Raw genomic sequence first — 19,407 nt, forward strand, 5'->3', positions numbered from 1 at the left:
CAAAACCAGCAACATCTGAACACTACCGCAATACAAGATGTCCGCCAAAAAATTGGTAAACCTCCACCTACATCGTGCACTACACCCACAATAACCCTACCCCTTCCTCGAAACCAGACCGTCCTATTCCGCTACGCCGATGAAATGGGCTTTGGCACGGAAGAGAACCGCGCCCAAGTCACAAAGTATGTATCTTGTTATTTGGCTTGTAGCATAATGTGAGCTACCTATGAGGCTTAGCTCCCTAACTTGTTTTCTATAGAATTATCAAGGACGACACTGGATCGGACGTCTGGTCTAGCACGAGGAATATCCCTCCTACCAATTTTCTGCAGTAAGACTTCAGCCAAGCAGCTCTTTAGAGGGAGTAGGTGGGCGCTGATATTTGGGAAAATAGGCTCTCGGAGAAAGCTGTTGAGGAGTTGAGGGCGGTGGAGGGGGTGACTGTTTTGCATGCTGAGGAAGAGGAGGGGGAGTAGTAGTAGCAGGAGGAAGTGGCTGAATCTGCCTAGTTTTTGAAACATTTTGATTATGTCTCTTGTTTGCCTACGTGTTGCTGTCTGAGTTCTAGTTTGCAGGTTCGATTGGGGTCCTGCACGTCTGGCGAAATACGTCTGCTTCGGAGAGGATTCGCTTGGAAGTATACACAGGTATCGCTCTATGCTCCATGAAATCCATTCAAGAGTGCGCAAGGTCATCAACTTGGCTGTTCCCAGGAGAATCCTCAGTCTCCAGTACGCCCAATTTCTCCCCCTGCCCACGTCGAGACTCTTCTCGATTTAGCAGACAAGCATAAATGCCAGAAAACACACGTCTACCTCACCCAACAATCCACCATCGATGCCTCAGCGCGTGCAAAACCATGCGTGGATCACCAAGACCAGCGGCCGGCGTTGTCGCCAATACCCAAACATCGGGGTGGGGAGCTCGCAAATCCAGTTGAAGCTGGCGGAGATGAGTTCGCCTTCATCAACACCCTCGGCTTGACTGTGGTTGGTGCTGTGGCTGTGACTGTGAGTGGGGCAGTCGTTGTTTTTGGCTCTGGCGGTTGTTTTGGCTGTGGAGGTTGTTTCCAGTGTTGTCATACTCCGCTAGTAAGGGGGCGAGGTGGGTAGTGATGACCCAGTGGTGAATCTGGTACTCCTCTGCGGAGAAAGCGGATGAGTTGGATTCCTGTGCGGTAACGAGGTGGAGGAGAAGGGTGTCGATTGCCTGCCGAGAAGGCGACGATGGTGATGATGGTGATGATGCTGGAAGGACGGTGGGCAATACACATCCACTGGAACAACCCGATCGCAGCCCCTGACCACCGAGTAACTATAGTGATAGTACCCCCCGCCGTTTGCGCAACTTCCTACACTCAGCACATACCGTGGCTCAAGCATCTGGTCGTAGACCTGCCGCAGCGCAGGCGCCATTTTCTTCGTCAATGTGCCCGCGACAATCATGAGATCCGACTGGCGAGGCGAAGCCCAGAAGTGTTTCTCCTGTGATGGAAGGGGCGCTTCTTTTCGGGGACGTCCACTAGCGGTGAGGAACGGGTGAGGTCGTTCGAGACTGGTTTGTTGATTTAGGAAGCGCACTGTTTGGGCATTGAGTGAGAACTTGGCGGCACTTCGAACTTTGGATGCAGAAGACGAAGATTAAGTTTGGTGCTTCGAGGAGAGTTGCAGTGTTGATGGACTTCTCACCCGCTATACATCTTGCGAAGAAGGGCACATAGAATAGTTAACTTATGGTTGGGAGCAAGGCCGCCTGTCAAGTCTTTGGTGAACTCCGCGAGTCTCGCAAGTGTTTCCACAAAAGTACCATTGCATACTGCATATCTGGATTTGCTGAGAATAGAAAAACATCATCAGGCTGCTGAGACAGCATGCTGTGCAGCCCTGCTGTGAGGCCAAAAAGGTATTTCTTACGAGAAATACCGTCGGTACAGTAAGAGAGCCGACCCAACTGCCCCATTAGGCATAAATTACGATTTTGGCCCTCAACGTGCGTAGCAGACAGTACACACTGATTCATCGATCACTTCGGCTCTACAGGTTTCATCTCTATGGTTTCATACCGCAACGACCATTCCCGTGTCTCCTGAATGATCCATTCTTGGGAGTTTCCGCGACCCGCATCTTCCGATCTTGTTGCGTCCTGGTCTTTGCGTCTGATTTCCGACCCTCTCTTCCCTGAACTGGCACGCGACCTCTGCGCAGCCGCGGATGCTGTGCTTGCCTGATGGAAGTAGCTACTCCCATCTTGCCCAACTGTACCCTGTCCCCAACCAGTGTTGAAAGACACGACAAACGGCTTGAGACAGGGCAGTGTGGCAGCCATAATGCTGCAGTGCAGCAGAACTTGAGTCAGAATGACGGCGTCGGAGATGTCAAGCAGAAGGTCATTGGTATGTGCGATGGCGGTCATCGAGGTTTGCCGAAGAATGGCAAGAATGACGATCCTAATGAAGAAGACATCAGTAGCTGAATTCTCTAAGATCTGGTGCGATGAAAAGAGCAGACATCCTACCCGAGCCTTGTCCCAAACGCCCCGATAACACCAGCCTTCCGCATTCTTGTCAATTTAATAGGCCAGACGAGATACAAACTGAGGCCGAGTAATAGAAGCTCGGTAATGACGTCGAGGACGGTGATCGCTTGCCATCGAGGGAGCTGAGGTTGTCAGTTACAGAGTGAAGCTCTTCCGCAGTATGACTGTTCCTTACAAGACTTGCACATTGCTCGAGTAGCCACGGATGGCGAAACGGACATTTCAGAGCGACAATCAGGATTGACACTATTGCCCACAGAACAATCCCGACCATGACGCCCAGACAAGCCCTTAAGTATGTCCTTTCTCGACCCAAACGTCGCAGGAGAAAGAGCACGGACAATTTGGCTGCGCAATGGCCGGCCAGGAACAGGATGTTCGCACCATATAGGGCCTGGGAGAGTTAGCAGAGCTGGCGGATACTGATCTGTCAACCTTGAACCGTGGAGCGGGAAGTACCTGCTCAGCACGTTCTATGCGGGATGAATTCAGTTGTTTCTCCGTGCTTCCCAATCCATCATTGACGCCCTTCACGAGCACCCCTACGTTGACGATTCCCAGTATCTGTTTATAGTCAGCGCTCATTAGGCTCCAGGCTCTTTGATCGAATCACTCGCTGGAGCATCGGTACTGACAGAAGCAACATTCGCCATCAAGTCATCCAGTCCCCACGGTCCAATGATCGTCATACGCATATAGATGCGAAAAAAACTGACCAGAACCATCCACGACATGAAAAGAGTGGTCACAACCACCATCAGGCCCCGCCGGTCCGTGTCCGAGATCACATAGGCTGCGTGTGGCATACTGGCGGATCCATAATTCTGTTCTTGCTGTGGCGACGGATTGAGCTTAAGAGCAACAAGATTGCTCTTTTTGCTCTTGTGCTTTTTAACCAGATATGGTTTCTTGAGGGTGACTTGACTTCCCCCCCCCCGGCTTTATTCGACACCAATGAGAATTCTGACCCTTGCTCGCTGAAATTAGCTCGCCATTCTCATGCAAGCGACAATTTGCGCAGGCGGGGTTGTATTCTCTGATTGTCTGATGTTAAACTATACTAACAGGGATTGATACAAGCGATAAATGAATCGATCCGCTGAAACGTGCTGAATAGTGCTCCTGTGCCGCGAAATTTGTGGCACAGTCAGGCTACATAGCGACGGAGCTTTTAGCGTGCTTAAGCGTCGTTGCATTTGCAGGGATACTGCGGGATAAGCACTTTGGGAAGGTTGCCCGCTGCGGCCAGACAATCAATTGTCTGTTGGCCGTTGTTCTAGCTACTAGTGACCACTATTTTATATTAATCTAGTGCGGTCACCGATTGCAATGCGTGTTACCAGAGTCGCATGAAGTAGGGGCACCCCCTCTTATTAAATTGCGGCCCTTCTCCGGGTTCCTCACCTTGGCAATGTTCGTCCATTGTTCATTGAGTCAACATGTCAATCAAGACAGAAAAGGCACCGGGTTTCTCTGCGTGCTCTACTCACGCAGATTATGAGAGTACCTCGACCACAAGAAAAGATGGCACGCCACAAGATCGAAAGGATATGTGGCGTGTGGGACGGGAACAGGAATTGAACGTGAGCATACCGGCTTGACTGAGACGATTCGTGAGAAAAGCTAACGACATCAGCGAAACTTCCGACTTCTTTCGGTGATAGGATTCAGCGCGGTCTTGATGTGCACCTGGGAAGCCGTCTTGTTGTACGTTCGCTGATAGCATGCACTGCACCCTCATACTGACTTTCTGCAATAGCGGTGCATCCTACGGTCTCACAGACGGAGGAAAGGCAGGAATGATATATACCTACCTTGGCGCAGTCATAGGCTTCAGCTTTGTGATTCTTTCAATGGCTGAAATGGCTTCAATGTTGGCCGACTAATACCGAAGAACGAGCGCCAATGCTGATTCTCATTAGGGCTCCAACTTCCGGCGGCCAGTACCATTGGGTTTCGGAATTCGCACCGCCCAGTCAACAACGCTTCCTCAGTTATCTTACCGGCTGGGTTTGTGTATTAGGCTGGCATACAGGTATTGCGGGATGCTGCTATACCGTTGCCAACATGCTGGTCGGCTTACTGGCAATCAACTATCCCGACAGCTATGTCTATCAACCGTGGCATGTGACACTAATCGTGATCGCAGCCGCTCTTGGGGCCCTGCTGTTCAACACGCTCTTAGCCCAGAAACTGTCGTTCATTGAGGGCATCATTTTGATTGTGCATTGTTTTGGTTTCTTCGGTATTCTTATTCCCTTGTGGGTGTTGTCGCCTACTGCCTCTGCTTCGGAGGCTTTTGGGTCGTTCGAGGACAACGGAGCCTGGGGCAACATGGGGCTTGCGTGCTTGGTAGGGTTGACGGGTCCGATTTATGCCCTCATCGGTATGTCGATATATCCCGCTACCTAGAAGTGCGACTTTGTACTGACTGTGTGTATTTGCGTTTCAAAGGGCCTGATGCAGCTGTGCACATGTGTACGTTCCTTCAACCCAGTCTATATTACTACGCAGGATCTGCATCTTTCATGCTCGTGAGAACTAAACCTTGATTAGCTGAAGAGATCCGCGACGCCTCCCGCGTTCTTCCTATCAGCATGATTAGCACACTGATCCTTAATGGAGCCACCGGCTTCATCATGATCATCACGTTCGCGTTTTGTCTGGGCGATATCGAAGAAGTCATGGCCAGTGAGACGGGATTCGCCTTTATCCAGGTCTTCTGGAACGCCACTGGCTCGACTCGCGCCGCCACAGGGATGACCGTGGTGATTATGATCATGCAATTCTGTGCTGCTATCAGCAATGTTGCCACAACATCTCGACAGATTTACGCCTTTGCCCGTGACCAGGGCCTCCCGTTTGCTGGCTTCTTCTCAAAGGTACGTCCGTTCTCCGTCCAGGGTAGTCCTTGTGCGAATTCAGACACATCGGATCACTTGGAACCCTAAAGCTAAGTATCGGTCACAGATTCATCCTACCCTCAAAGTACCTTTCAATGCCCTCTGCGTCAGCATGGTTATCGTTACCCTTCTCTCCCTCATCAATATTGGCTCCTCGGTGGCCTTCAACGCGATCATGTCTCTTGGCACAGCTGCTTTGCTTTCCTCCTACCTGATCTCCATCTCCTGCGTGCGTCTTCGGCGGTGGAGAGGCGATTATCTCCCTCCGGCACGATGGAGTCTCGGACGCGCGACACCGTTCATCGACACCGTATCGATCCTCGTTTTAATTGTCATTTTGACGTTCAGCTTCTTCCCGCTCACGAACAAGCCCGACGCCGCCGATATGAACTGGAGTATTGTTATCTTTGCGGGGGTGGTGCTGTTGGCTGTAATGTACTATGTGTTGTATGCGAAGCATCAGTACCGGGGACCCGTGACGAGGGTCAGGACTGAGTGAACGTCGTCAAATGTGCCATCCCTTGAGCAGCATCTTCCTAGTGTAAATACCCATCATATGGCAGAATAGTCTGTATTTAGGCCTCGAAGAATATTTTTTCACTTTGCAGGCTGCTACTTTGCTTAGTAGCAAAAGCCTTATTGTTCTTACCGCTTTTGATCGGGAATCTCTCCGGTTCCCAACTCATTCCATTTCAGTCGACCTGCAACTTACCCAGGACTTGTTGTGTTGACAAAAATGACGTGATGCGAAGAAAGGATATGCGGGGGGGGATCGCGTGCTGACAAAACGACAACCATGGTCCTGGACACGATTATATATCAACAGATCGGAAATGATACACGACCCTTGGTTCAGCCATCGCATGAGACTCCATGACCGGCCCAGATCGAGATCGAACGACACTGACGCCACGAACCACCAAACCTGATAATCAATTTGTCATGCACTGCTGCCTTCCACCAGAAGAAAGACAGACAAGCATGGAGTTTCTTGTCTAATCGTGAGCACAGATTCGAACCCTCCCTGATTTCATACACAACTATGACCGAGACGATCGATCCACAATTATGCGAGGCCAAGGCGCTGAAGGCTCTCATTCCGGGTCTCTTGGCCGATAGGGAGATCACGGGTAACACTTCCAATAACCAATACATATTTCACTCACGGTCGCTAATCTTTGGGGTCGATCGTAGATGATGGACGCCTGCACGTCGACTTACAAGAAAACTGTCCGCGCCTTGCGAGCTTTCTCGATCTTCTACGGCGCCAATCCGAGAACCATCGTCCGTGGATGCCTGAAGACAGTACAACGCGATTCCCGCTCCGCTTGAATGTGGTCATACACGTTGTTGGGTCTCGTGGGGATGTGCAACCCTTCATCGCGCTGGGCCAGGAGCTGCAGCGACACGGTCATCGCGTACGACTCGCAACACATTTAGTGTTCCGAGACTTTGTACGCGCCCATGATCTGGAGTTCTTCAACATCGGAGGTGACCCGGCGCAGCTTATGTCGTTCATGGTGAAGAACCCGAACTTGGTCCCAAAGGTGGAAGCCATCACCCAAGGCGACATCAGTCGGCGGAGGAAGGATGTGCGTCAGATCCTTGGGGGCTGCTGGCGGTCATGTTTCGAACCTGGAGAAGGCCTTCATCCCTTCAATCCAGCCGAGTGTACCGGTGTGCTGCCGTTTGTCGCTGACGCCATCATTGCCAACCCGCCTAGCTTTGCACACATCCACTGCGCGGAGAAAATGGGGATTCCGCTTCATTTGATGTTCACGTGGGTTGTCTGATAATTGTTGCCTTTCTGTTGATGGTTGCTTATGTGGAAAAACAGGATGCCATGGTCGCCCACGCAGGCCTTTTCACATCCACTGGCAAAAGTGCGCTCAACCAATAATAGATCATCGGTGGGCAAATTGGTGTCATACATGATAGCAGAGACGGTGATTTGGCAAGGCGTCGGTGACTTGATCAATGAATTCCGACGTCATGAACTGGGGCTGGAGCGACTGGATTCTATGCGCGCGCCCAGTCTTCTTTCGCGATTGAGGATTCCTTTTACATACTTGTGGTATGATGACTTGAAACGGGTTCGGTGCCACGGGGCTCGATTGACGTGATGCCCAGGTCTCCTTCCCTGCTGCCGAAGCCTGACGATTGGCTGGATCATATTGATGTAGCTGGGTTCTCTTTCCTGCCGCCAGATGACAAATACAATCCGCCTCGAGATCTGCTCGAGTTTCTTGAAGCTGGAGAACCTCCCATATACATCGGCTTCGGGTCGATTGTTGTCGATGACCCGGAAGCACTCACGCATACAATTCTCGAGGCTGTTCGACTCTCCGGTCAACGCGCAATCATCTCCAAGGGCTGGGGTGGCATTGGTGCAGATGAAATTGACGCCTCAGATGTATACTTTCTAGGTAATTGCCCGCACGACTGGCTCTTTTCTCGAGTGTCTTGCGTTGTCCACCATGGAGGTGCAGGGACAACAGCAACGGGATTGGCTTTGGGTCGACCCACCGTCATCGTTCCGTTTTTCGGCGATCAGCCTTTCTGGGGGATGCTTATAGCTAGCAATGGTGCAGGACCTGCACCGATCCCTTTCAAACTATTGACAGCTGCAAAGCTTGCTGGTGCGATTCGCCACTGCATGGAACCCGAGACTCGAGAGCAAGCCAAAGTCCTGAGCTGTAAGATTCAAAATGAGGAAGGTGCTAAAGCAGCGATGGACAGCTTCCATGCACACCTTGATCTCAAAAGACTGAGATGCGCATTGTGTCCTGACCGTCCGGCTGTATGGCGCGTTCAGCACACCAGCGTTTTTCTCAGTGCATTTGCTGCTACTGTCCTCGTCCATTCGAGGCAGCTTGACCCGAAGAATGTCAAATTGTACGTTCCCACCTCCATGATGACGCTTGAATAGACTCATCCAAAACAGGCTTCGAATTAAATCCTATGATACAAATCTGGATCCCGGTGTTCCAGGTCTTCCCGGAGCTGAGATGTTTGCCGGCTCTCTCACGAACTTTTTCACGGGTCTTGTCGAGATGCCAGTTCAGCTAGTCCAGAACTTTGCACGGTCGCCCTCTATTAGATTTGCCGAGAGGTATAGCCTTACAAGCTATTGTGCAACGCAAGCATCTATTTCCCCGGCGAGCTTGACAAAATTCTCAGACAAGCCTGAAAAACGTCAACGAGCGGACTCTGGTATCTCTATAACTCCTTCAAACCTTTCATTAGAGTCCTCGTCCAGCCAAAGTGCCCTCAACATGCCGTCTATGGACCGTGGCACGGCATCCTTGAAGAACGTACTCATCAGTTCAGGCTACACTGGACGTCAGCTTCTAGACTGGATTATCGAGATCCCCATGAGCATTACATTTCTAATGAGCCACACGTTCCACAATGCTCCTCGATTCTACCACGATGAGACCGTGAGGGTAGCACCGATAGCCACGGGAGTTAAGTCGGGGTTCGTGGCAGCTGGCCAGGTCAGATCATCATGCAATGCATCTTTTTGTTCTTTATAGTTACCAATGATAGCTAATAATCAACAGGAATTTGTGTACAGCTGGTACGATGGCATTACTGGGGTTGTGACACAACCCCATCGAGGGTGGGATAGCAAAGGCGCTTCTGGGTTGGCCTCCGGTTTTGGCAAAGGAGTTGGAGGGCTGCTGATCAAACCTCAAGCTGGTAGGCCATGGTCAAACGTGTTCAATTGACGCGCTCAGATTTTGCTAATGCAGTTAGGTCTGTGGGGCCTGCTTGGATATCCTCTGAATGGGGTTCATCGCAGCATTGCCAACTCTTATGGGCAAAGCCGACGATGCTGCGTGGTCAAGTCACGTATAGCCCAGGGCCTTGCGGAACTTCAATTGGCTTCGGATGGTCAGCGGGCAGCCGTTCTGGCGCGTTGGAAAGATCATTATGAAAAAGAGGTGAAGGCTAAATTGGAGAAAGGATAACGATAGAAAAGCTTCGGCCTAAAACAAGTCGATTCGACACATTCTGAAGACTGATCATCTTACAGCGTTATGCCCTGAGCCAGAGCATTTACCACCTTCTCCTGAAAGTCCAAGGCAAGTTCTGCGTCTCCATCACGGAAGCTTCCTGTCAGACAGTCGACGGTGGCTTGTGCATAACCGTCGCCCATTTCCTTGGGCAGGTTCTGCTGAGCTAGTACCACCAGATCCGCCGCAACTTTCTTCGCCCTGGGTAGTCGTCCGGTCTTTTCTGCGTCGCGGATTTTAGACTCCATCAATCGAGACATTGTCACCCAAAGGCCAATCTCCAAAAGCACCACTCCCAAGGCGTAGATGTCATGGCGCCGTCGGAATTGCCAGGTGGGCTTTCCCTGTCGATCGGGATGACGGTAGAGGTTTGCTTCAGGCTCGAAGTCTCCACGCATATCCGTGCCCTGTTGCTCGGACCGTGCATAACCCCAATCACTAAGGTATGCAAGAATCCTTCGTTGCAACTTTGGCGGGCTTGAGAGTCGATGCGCCTCAAGCCCTGATGCGCGCACGCCCGCTGGAGTCTGCAAAAAGAGGAGGATCCCTCTGCTCCAGACATTTTTGTGAACCCACTTCGAGGCGTGGATGTTCAATAGAGTTACAGCGAGGCAATGCGCCATGCTGAACCGGTCATTCAAGGACGGTCGCTTGAGTGGCCTTTTGCTCTCTCTGTCTATAGCGTTGATAAAGCTATGGAGAGTGACGACTCGCGCTGTGTCTGGTATCTCTCGATACTCATCCGTCATCTCCGACGTTGGAAGCTTGTATAAAAATACGTTACGTTCTTCTTCTGGCTGGTCGATAAAACCTAAACACTCCATAGCATAGATCTGAGGCGGCTCCAGCCCGGGCTCCGGATCCGAGGATCTGTGACTGCTGAAGGTGCTGTTTTTCAAGAGCCAAGCTAGATCACGGACGGGCGCTTTCAGCTCCTCAATCTCATCGGAATCCAGGTCGTCACATTTTAGCTTTCCTTCGTATTCATGAAACTCAATAACCACAGGCGTGCTGCTTGTCGAGCCGGATGGCGTCCACTGTCCCAGCCGGAAGTCGCCCGATGCATTCCCTTCCTCGACAATTTGACCTGCCAGGCTTTGGAAATTCGCCGGAGCATGCGCTTCGATCATTTGCCTTCGCTTGATCACGGGCCCCAGTCCGGTGGCTTTGAGGCCCTGATCATTCTCATCAACAACTCGGGACAGGGCATCTTGAGACAAATGCTGCATGAGGTTGCGTAAGTCCGCTGACCAGCTGGTGTAGGCTTCAAGGATTTTTTGCAATTTTTTCTTGTCGAAAAGCGACCAGTCATAGCCTTTCAATTTCAAGGACGTGGCTTTGATCTTGATGCGATGCAGGAGTGATTCTTTGACCAGCTCAGGTTTATCCAAGTCTTCATCCTCTTCATTTGCCGTTACAAGGCCATACCGGACCGCCACAAGCTCATATTCCGTCAACGTTTTGCGCATCTGTACCAGCAGTCCCTCAATGGTCTGTGCAATGAAGGGGTCGAGTTTTCCTGGAAGAAGCAGGCCATGATTTGGATCGACGAAAATCCGACGGAAAAACAGCAGAGTCGAGAGCTGCACGTTCAGTTTCAAGCGGATCTCCGCTCGGTCTTCGTCGAAGGTCTTGATGTCAGCAATGACGCCTTGAATGAAGACCGTTACCTGGTAGGCCTGCGTGATGGCCGTTACTGCTGTGCCATAAAAATCCATGGTTAAGACAAACGCTTTGGTGAGATGAACCGGGAAGAGAGAGTTGGAAGGGAGAAAAGAGCACAGACGGCAGAGAAATGAGGGGATGTGGGGGCCCGATCGGATGTCATGGCTGTCAGACGAGGCTGAAGAAATGGAGACTAAGGAGATTGTGAGGGGAGGAGGGGCTAACTTCATACAATGCCTCTAGCCTCATACCCCCATTTCGTTTGCAGACCCGCAGCGAAAATCGAAAAAGCAAAAAAGACCCCCTGTTTTTCTCAAGCAAGCCCTGGTCTCTGCAACTTCCACAAGTCAATATGTCTGACGACGAGTCATATGATTGTCTTTCATCTTTGGATAATGGAGATCTTTCCCCATCGTTGCGAGATTGGGCTTCGGGCACGGCCGACGATTACGATGTGGTCTCTTCAGATCTCGATCTCGACAGCCTCAACCTTTCATCCGTTCCATCTAGTGATTTCTTGGAGGTGGCCATTACGGCAACTCGTAATGGAGAGTCAGCAATTCTTAGCACTGTCTCTCAATTTGCCGGCATATTGTCGCAGACTGGAATCCATGGACCACGGTTGTTGAAGGTCCTCAATCTTGCGACGCGGGCTACTAAGATTGGCGCGGGCTCGCAGTTCACTGTCTTCAAGGAGAAGTCAAATGAAGGCTATACAGGAAATGAGGGCCTGGTGATCAAGCGGGTGAATGTGCCTCTTTCTCGAAAAGGCGCTCAGCGATTCGCAGACACTCCTGAATACCGTCTTCAGTTGCGAACGCTGGGGTTGGAGTTACTTGCTCTTTGCAACCCCACGCTGCGGTGTCACCCCAATATTGTTCGGTTGATTGCATGGGGCTATGACTATCCGTTTGCTGATATGCCAATTCCAGTTCTTTTCGTGGAAGCTGCTTTGATGCCATTGACGAATTTCCTCGATGTCGACAGCGACTGCTCGCCCGAGGTGAAATATCAACTGAGCTTGGACATCGCGAATGGAACTGAGGCACTGCATCATCTACGTATCGTGCATGGCGATCTCAAGCCGGAAAACGTGCTTGTGTTTGCCTTGGAGAGCGACAAAGTGCCTTTTCGAGCGAAGCTGAGTGATTTTGGGGTCTGTATTGACCTAGAGGCAACTGACAACCGGCTTACCATGAATGATTATCGTGGAACGCCAGCGTGGCTGGCCCCTGAGGTGGCCAATGGTGACTTAGCTCGCTTTTGTCCTTTCCGCCCGGATCTGATGTTTCGATTCGATGCATACAGCTTCGGCCTGACCGTACTGGCCATGTTTGTCAACAATGGGGAGCCTGTAGTTCTCGCCGACGATCCCGAAACCGCGACAGAAGAGATCTTTGAGATGCTCTATGGACGCGATGACATTCCATCCACACTGCGTTCGGAGCTCCGTAAGGCGATTCAGAAGCTTCTAGCGGAAGACCCGAGAGATAGACCGCTGCCGACCACACAACTATTGAAGACGGATACCCCTGCATATGCATCTTGGTTATCTCTCTCGCAGGTCAGGACACACGATGCTCCTTTTGTTGGCACACTTGACCCGATGTACAACAAAGGCCCATTGTTTTGGTACAGACTCGATCCTGCCGTTCTATCTGAGCTGGAAGCGCAATACGCGGCAATGAAACAGGATTCATCTGTGAACATGCCAGGTGTTGTGCTCTTTGGAATGGCGCAGACCGTGACAGGGGCCAAGCCGGCTTATCTTGACCGTCTTCTGCACTATATGACCGACGCCGCAAAGGGAAGCTACTCTCCAGCAAGGGCCGTCTATGCTCAAGTCATGGCAGCGCATGAGCGACCACCGGAATTTGAGGAGAAGGTTCTCGAGAACTGGATCTTGCAAGCCGTTGCGGAAGGGTATTTTTTCGCTCCCCCGTCCGTCCTTACATTCGAGCAGATGGAGCAGGCAAGGAGCAAGTTTCGTCATACCGGCGGGTTTTGTGTGGATCCGTTCCTTCGAAAACACGATGTGATAGAGGCTGTTCGAAATCCCGTGAAGGCAATTAAATGGAAGCTGGCACATGGCTCAATCGTTGACCAGAAAGGAAACACTATGCTTCACGTAGCTGCCGCGCTTGATGAGCTTGAGACAGCTCGGGCACTTATAGACGAGGCGAACATGACTGTTAATGCTCAGAATGATGATGGAGAGACTCCACTCTACAAGGCATGTCAGGCTGGTCATGCGAGAATAATTGAATTTCTGCTTCAGCGAAAGGCAGATGCGTCTCGTACAACAGACCGGGCAGGAGTGTCTGCACTGCATTGGCTCTTTGTTCTACCAGAAGAATCGATCGAGGTTATTGCGGCGCAGCTAATTGCAGCCGGGGCCGATGTTAACACTGTCATCCGGCCTGTTGTAGGCGAAAATAGTGGGGGATTTCCGGAGAGGATCCAGATGCTCCATTAGTAAGTGCCCAAAATTCGGCTATCAATTTAGCCATTACTTACACTCATGACCCAAAGCCCATTCGAATTGCCTCATGGTACCCCTCTGCACTGGGCAGCTGCCTTTCGCAACCTAACAGCAATGACCACTCTAATAGACTTGGGCGCCAACTTGAATGCGAGTTATCATGCTTGTGACAGTGCAACGACACCTCTCGCTCTGGCTGCATGGTTTGGTGACTTGGAGGTGGCTAGGCTTCTTATCTCTCATGGGGCTGATGGGAAACTTGTCGACTCAATGGGGCGGAACACACTTCACAGCATGACCAAATACTTCCCAGACCGACATGGCTACTTTCCTCACCACTGGCATGCTTGGATCCGACAGGGAGGCTGGGAGGCTTATCTGGATAATACGAAGAAACTCGTGCAGCTACTATTGGACGCGGGTGCAGATATAAATGCTAAGGATAAAGCGTATCCTCCGTTGACCCCGATTGCTGCTGCTGCCGACCTTGGGGTCTGGAATGGTGGGGTTATTTATGCCTTACTCGACGCTGGGGCAGATCTCACGGTATCAACCATATCGATGGGGGATTCTGGTATGTTCTCCATATCATTAGTTTTGATTATCTTACAGACTGAACATGGTTTATAGTACTTCACTCTTGGGCCTCAATCGTGGGTCCCCGACTAGACTATCCGCGCGCATACATTCCCACCCTTCAACGCATTGTCCAGGCAATGCCCGATATAGACGTCCGGAACAAATATGAGAATGACACGCCGTTGCATTCATTGTCTACCATATACCATCCTGAGGATGAATTCGAACAAGCCTGCGAGATCTTGTTTGAGCACGACCCTCCCGCAGACCTCAACGCGCAGACCCGTCGCGGCGCCACCCCTGTGTCAATCGCATTCGATACCCAAATGGATCCAGCTCGTCGTGGACTTTACTTATTGCACAAGGGTGCCTCACCAACTATTCTCACGGATCAGGGCAAGGACATCTTCTCCGCCATTGCCAACAATCCCGCCCTGCACGATGAAGACACCTACCGCCTTGTTACTGCAATTCTGCGACACATAGCCTCTCTCGGTTCCGGTCTAGGCTCTGATCCGATCGACACAAAAGACATTCACGAGACCTATCAGAAATTATTCCTCCCGAACCCAGGAGCAGTCTACAGCCTGATTGCCGCCGTAACGCGCGGCAAACTCCGCACCACAATCCTGCTCCTTTCTTTGGGGCTGCGATCGCGTCTCAATGACACCGATCCAAGCAAACCGGGAAGATACACGGTTCTGGATCATGCCCTTCACTCAGCCGAGCTCAGCCGCCGTGCGCACATGGAGAAACTCGCGAAGTTCAAGCCAGGTCCGGCACAGCGGGCTGCCATCGAAGAACAGGTCGTCTATAGTGACGGGCAAGGTCCCTCTTCTCGGGCCGCGGAAGCCTATCATGCTTTTCCGGAGGTTTTACGCTGTCTACGCGAAGAAGGTGGTAAGCGGGGATGCGAGTTGGATTTTTCTGATCGTCACGATGATGATCGTCGTGGTGGTGGTGGTGGTGATGTTGGTATCGTTGACGGCACGTATATTCAACAGCAGAGATGGTGGGACTGGACCGCTATCTACACCTATGGATATACACCAATTACACAGCCGCATCGGGAGCAGTGGGATTTATTGTATGAGCTGGCGAGGTATCCGGATGACTGGAGGGGAGAGCATATTCGTGAGCTGATCGAGCAGTATTCCGAAAGAATGTGGAGGCCGGATGTGCGGTTTTTGGAGGATGAGAAGGATCGGGAACTTGTTCGAGAGGTGATAACCGGGATTGGGGCAATCAATGACGGGGAAGTTGTTGAGGGAGGAGAGTCTTTGGTGCTGTTGGAGGCGGTTGATCCGCAACTGGGCAAGGTGGAAGTGGAGGTCCGAGTTGCGGATGGGAGGGTGGTTAGTAAGAGTAGGATCAAGTAGTTTGTCGTTGGTAGAATATACTGATGCATTTGTGAGAAATATACACTTGGAGACACATCGCTCGCTCTTGGCCTTCGGATTTGCGGTTGATGATAAAGGATTCTATAGCTCCGTCAGCTGCGGGAATGTTTCCTCAAGACCCTAGATGGCGTCCAGCCGGCATGGGCGGTATTTGCTCCGCAAGGAACGGGTCCGAGCAGACGATAGATGCGAGATGTTGTTGGACGAACACGGTCGAGCCGGTTGCATTTCCAAACACTGGGGATGGACTTCATCGCACTGGTGACTTGTCAAGCCTCGGTCGTGAATGGGTCTTTCTGCACTGCCGACATGAGCGTCACCCGGACTCTCCAAGGGCGAAAGAAAAAGAAAGAAAAAAAAAACGGTCTACCTTGAAATAGACAGGATGAATATAGGCGTTAGCCACGGGGTTGAACCCGCAGGTGATCCAACCGCTGGTATACACTATCAACAAACCCCTCGCAGCCACGGGCTTCGAGACTAGAAAAGCAAACAAGGCCGTTATCATAGTGCGTCTTACGTCATTCGAGGATATTATGCATGCTTTTGAAGGTCATTGGTGAATGTGAAAATGATGTATGCTATCGACGCCTACTTAGAGCTAGGGCGGATCAAGGGTAGAATGAAAACCTACGAGAAGCTAGTCTTCCTCTCCCTCAACCCAATCCATATTCGGGTAATAATCACCAGGCTCAACCCACTCCGCGAATATGTCATCGTCACTGTTCTGATTCTGTTTCGGAGCCACGGGGGCCAGGAGGCCCGAGGCGCGGAGGTGATCATTCCACTGCTGGCGATTGAAGAGCAAAGGATCGGGATCGCGACCGGGCTGGAACTCGTCCATGTGGCGGAGCCCCAGGATCCAGAAGTCGAACAGCATATTTTGTGGACTGCCGTCTGGCCCTGTCTTCTGTTTCGACAACCAAACCAGGTGCTCGGGACTCGGGTTCCGGTGGATGAGGTTGAGTCGGCGAAGCCTACACAAGGTGTCCCTAAACTTCGACTTCAGTAGCCTTCGCTCGGCTTTTTTCAATGTTTCCAGCTGTGGTGGGCTAGGCAGTGGCGGCAACCGACGCTCTTTCAGCTCTTTGTCTGGGCGCTCCGGGGCTCGCGGCGGCACCTCGTCCATTCGGAGGAAGGTGACCAGGCCACACACCCCCTTGGATATGTCGAGGAGCTCGTCATAGTTGGGAGCGCAAGCAGCCTTGCCGAGCTGGTCGGCGGCGCGCAGTCGGCGAAAGTCCTCCGGCACCAGGTCCTCGAGCCGCAGCATCAGGTGTTCATGGTAGGCCGGGCAGCGCGTAGAAACCGTCTGCTTGCGCTGAAGCTGAGAAGCAATATGGACCATGTGATGGAATTCGGGATCGGTGTAGTTCCGGAGACGGGGATCGAACAAGTCGTGATTGAGCTCTGTGTCTGGCTGGTCGACCGCTTGGCTCACGTGGGAGTTCGTGACCGTCACGGCGAATTTCACGGCGCAGGTCTGCTCTGTGCCGTCCGAGTATAATGTGGCGACGAATGACGGGTCCATTTTGGTCATCCGGGCCACGAAGTGAGCGCGTCGACCGCCCCTGACTTCCATCTCCTTCTCGGACAGAGTAGCGGTGATCTCCCAGCTGGACCAGGCTCTCTTGTCGCCTGGGTACTGGAATCCGATCCAGAATTCGCCGCGAAGACAGGCACCGGGTGCGTCCGTCTCACCACCCATTTTTTCTGTTTGCTAAAAGTCTTTTTGAGATTTGGCTTTTGTTCAGATGTCGTCGGTTATTTGATGGTGAAGAGTATTTTCGTGTTCAAAGGTGAGTCCTTTTATATACGAGCTGTGGGATCGACAGGCTATGGCTGTGGAGGCATGTTGATCCAATCCAACGGTGATTTCCACGATGAGAACAAGGATATTTGGGGACTGAAAGAAAAGTAGGCGATGGCAGTGAACACCAGACAATCAGATTCCCTCCTGAGTAGATATCCTGCCACAAGTCTTTGTTGCCGGATAATCGCTGGGTGGAGATGACGAACTATGATGGAAGTCGTCGTCAGTGATCGCAGAGACAAAATGACGCACAGAAATGTGCCAAAGACGGCTGATTTATCCCTTGATGCTTCGGGAAAAGTCTAGGCGAGAAGGCTTTCGGGATGCGGAGTGAGTGGCCCAAGAGCGTATGCCAGGATTCATCAGAGTTGGTGGTGTATTGTGCCGATTGTCTGTTCTGCCTTGATGCGTAGTTCCGCACAGTATCCCGTCAGGTTCGCTACACTCAAACAGGACTGGCTTGATGCACAAGAGCGAAGGTGCCCCCCCACGCTGCCCATGAGATTGAGATCAGACGGAACTATAGCTAACGATGCATTCGTTATAACGATGTTAGACAAAGTCTTGAGAGCAAAGACGGGGAAATAGACCATTGTACACTACGATGCTAAGATCAGCATTGGTCTCTTTTGTGCTTTTCTTTCTTCTCCCAAGGACCTTTGCACCAATCTCAAAACTGGAAAGAACGAACCTGCCATAAATGCTGTTGTGCGACGGAGATCAGAACAAGCTTCAGCGAGGCACGCGCCGCCTGCAATCTGGGGACAGCCGCGATCGCCAGTCTTCTAGGTGCTGTGCCAAAGTCTTAACGGCACGGATATTCTTCGTGGGGTCCTTGGTCCTAGCTTTGGTGGAGAAGAGGTCAACGTCCAGTACAAAGTGCTTTTCAGCATGGTGAGTTGCCGGAGAAATCGATAAGACCCGATCCTTGGCTTGATTGGATCGTTCAAGCCAACTAATGGCAGCTGAGTGCATTGCCGGTCGAGATCATCTAGCGGTAGTTCGCTGCTTGTACTGCTGCTTTCATGGACCGGGCTTCCAGTGCACAGCGCGATACTACGGCGGGTTTCCCACCGATTCGTAGTCAGCACACTAATGGCTAGGAGACGATTGAATCCGTCGGTGAATTTGGAGTGGCGCTACTGAGGGCTCAAATCCTTTAAGAGGTGGACTGCCAGACAAACAAATTGTCTCATTAGTTGAGCTACCAGAGCCCTCTGGAGCAAGATAGACTATTGAGAGATCCCATGAATGCTTGGTTAATGTCCAGGGAGACTTGTAACTCTCACCACTGCAGGTACTGACGGTAACTCACCATGACCCGTAGAGTTTGGACCGTACATAAGCTTTTTGGTTTCAAGAAACGACTGTCGAGCGAGCCCAGGGCACTCTTGAGATGTAGCCATGTGTTTGAATGGAGGTTTGGGTTGAGATGACATGCCGAGGCGAGAACCGCTTGCAGACGCATCCACGCGCCCAGTCCCACCTGGTTGGGTGCAGCGCTCATCCGGATCACGTCCGCTGTGATATCGTCCTCGTCGACAATGGGAGCAATACTACGAATATTATAGAAGTAGCTCTGGATGAGTCTCAGTGCCACTTTCTGCGACGGAAAAGGCAAGTAGCCGCGCAGCTGATACTGGAGCAAGATCCCTGGTCAAGTCCGTGCTGCGGCCTTCCCGAGCATTGCCCAGAAAGCCCGCAGATCCGGCCGGAGTTGATTCGATGACAGCTATGAGGCTTGATTGTCCACCTTCCGCTCGTATGAGAATGCTGGCATCCTTCCTCCGCCAGAGTTCACCGCACCCTGACGTGTTGTGGTGCCAGAACGAATAGATCTGTATGTCTTGTGATTTCCATGCAAGGAATAAAACTCGAGCTGTCAGTCTCTAAAGAGTAGAGCTCATCGATTGCATATATCTGCATTGAGGTAGTCTTCATAGCGCGGCGTATTTTCTAGCTGAGACAGGCAGTCGATAACATTATCTTGACAAAGAACATAATACCT

At 51.5% G+C, this 19,407-nt stretch overlaps 6 protein-coding genes across 6 annotated transcripts; 3 read left to right on the forward strand and 3 right to left on the reverse strand.

The window, feature by feature from the left end:
* Positions 1–37: 37 nt before the first annotated feature.
* Positions 38–690, forward strand: BP01DRAFT_389338 (uncharacterized protein; the record flags this gene model as incomplete). Its single annotated transcript, XM_025577909.1, has 4 exons — positions 38–55; positions 118–185; positions 263–334; positions 398–690. 4 exons carry the CDS (start codon positions 38–40, stop codon positions 477–479), a joined length of 240 nt encoding a protein of 79 aa, XP_025434004.1. The 3' UTR covers positions 480–690.
* A 1,049-nt stretch (positions 691–1,739) lies between these two features.
* On the reverse strand, positions 1,740–3,576 carry BP01DRAFT_175210 (uncharacterized protein). Its single transcript, XM_025570814.1, has 5 exons — positions 3,174–3,576; positions 2,998–3,102; positions 2,714–2,932; positions 2,518–2,660; positions 1,740–2,449 (listed from the first exon to the last, which is right to left on the reverse strand). Exons 1-5 carry the CDS (start codon positions 3,342–3,344, stop codon positions 2,026–2,028), a joined length of 1,062 nt encoding a protein of 353 aa, XP_025434005.1. The 5' UTR covers positions 3,345–3,576; the 3' UTR covers positions 1,740–2,025.
* Positions 3,577–3,886: 310 nt separating this feature from the next.
* On the forward strand, positions 3,887–6,021 carry BP01DRAFT_313051 (putative amino acid permease). The gene is made up of 7 exons (XM_025572496.1): positions 3,887–4,121; positions 4,175–4,245; positions 4,298–4,411; positions 4,461–4,924; positions 4,993–5,016; positions 5,095–5,420; positions 5,509–6,021. Exons 1-7 carry the CDS (start codon positions 3,978–3,980, stop codon positions 5,938–5,940), a joined length of 1,575 nt encoding a protein of 524 aa, XP_025434006.1. The 5' UTR covers positions 3,887–3,977; the 3' UTR covers positions 5,941–6,021.
* Positions 6,022–6,483: 462 nt separating this feature from the next.
* BP01DRAFT_371656 (glycosyltransferase) lies at positions 6,484–9,415 on the forward strand (the record flags this gene model as incomplete). Its single annotated transcript, XM_025576680.1, has 7 exons — positions 6,484–6,571; positions 6,636–7,221; positions 7,279–7,515; positions 7,572–8,336; positions 8,386–8,938; positions 9,005–9,143; positions 9,201–9,415. 7 exons carry the CDS (start codon positions 6,484–6,486, stop codon positions 9,413–9,415), a joined length of 2,583 nt encoding a protein of 860 aa, XP_025434007.1.
* Positions 9,081–11,240, reverse strand: BP01DRAFT_353921 (uncharacterized protein). The gene has a single exon (XM_025574298.1). It carries the CDS (start codon positions 11,176–11,178, stop codon positions 9,475–9,477), a length of 1,704 nt encoding a protein of 567 aa, XP_025434008.1. The 5' UTR covers positions 11,179–11,240; the 3' UTR covers positions 9,081–9,474.
* A 4,986-nt stretch (positions 11,241–16,226) lies between these two features.
* Positions 16,227–17,294, reverse strand: BP01DRAFT_363212 (uncharacterized protein; the record flags this gene model as incomplete). Its single annotated transcript, XM_025576259.1, has 1 exon — positions 16,227–17,294. One exon carries the CDS (start codon positions 17,292–17,294, stop codon positions 16,227–16,229), a length of 1,068 nt encoding a protein of 355 aa, XP_025434009.1.
* Between the last annotated feature and the right edge of the window lie 2,113 nt (positions 17,295–19,407).

This window comes from Aspergillus saccharolyticus (assembly GCF_003184585.1).
Source record: "Aspergillus saccharolyticus JOP 1030-1 unplaced genomic scaffold BP01scaffold_5, whole genome shotgun sequence".
NCBI lineage: Eukaryota > Fungi > Ascomycota > Eurotiomycetes > Eurotiales > Aspergillaceae > Aspergillus > Aspergillus saccharolyticus.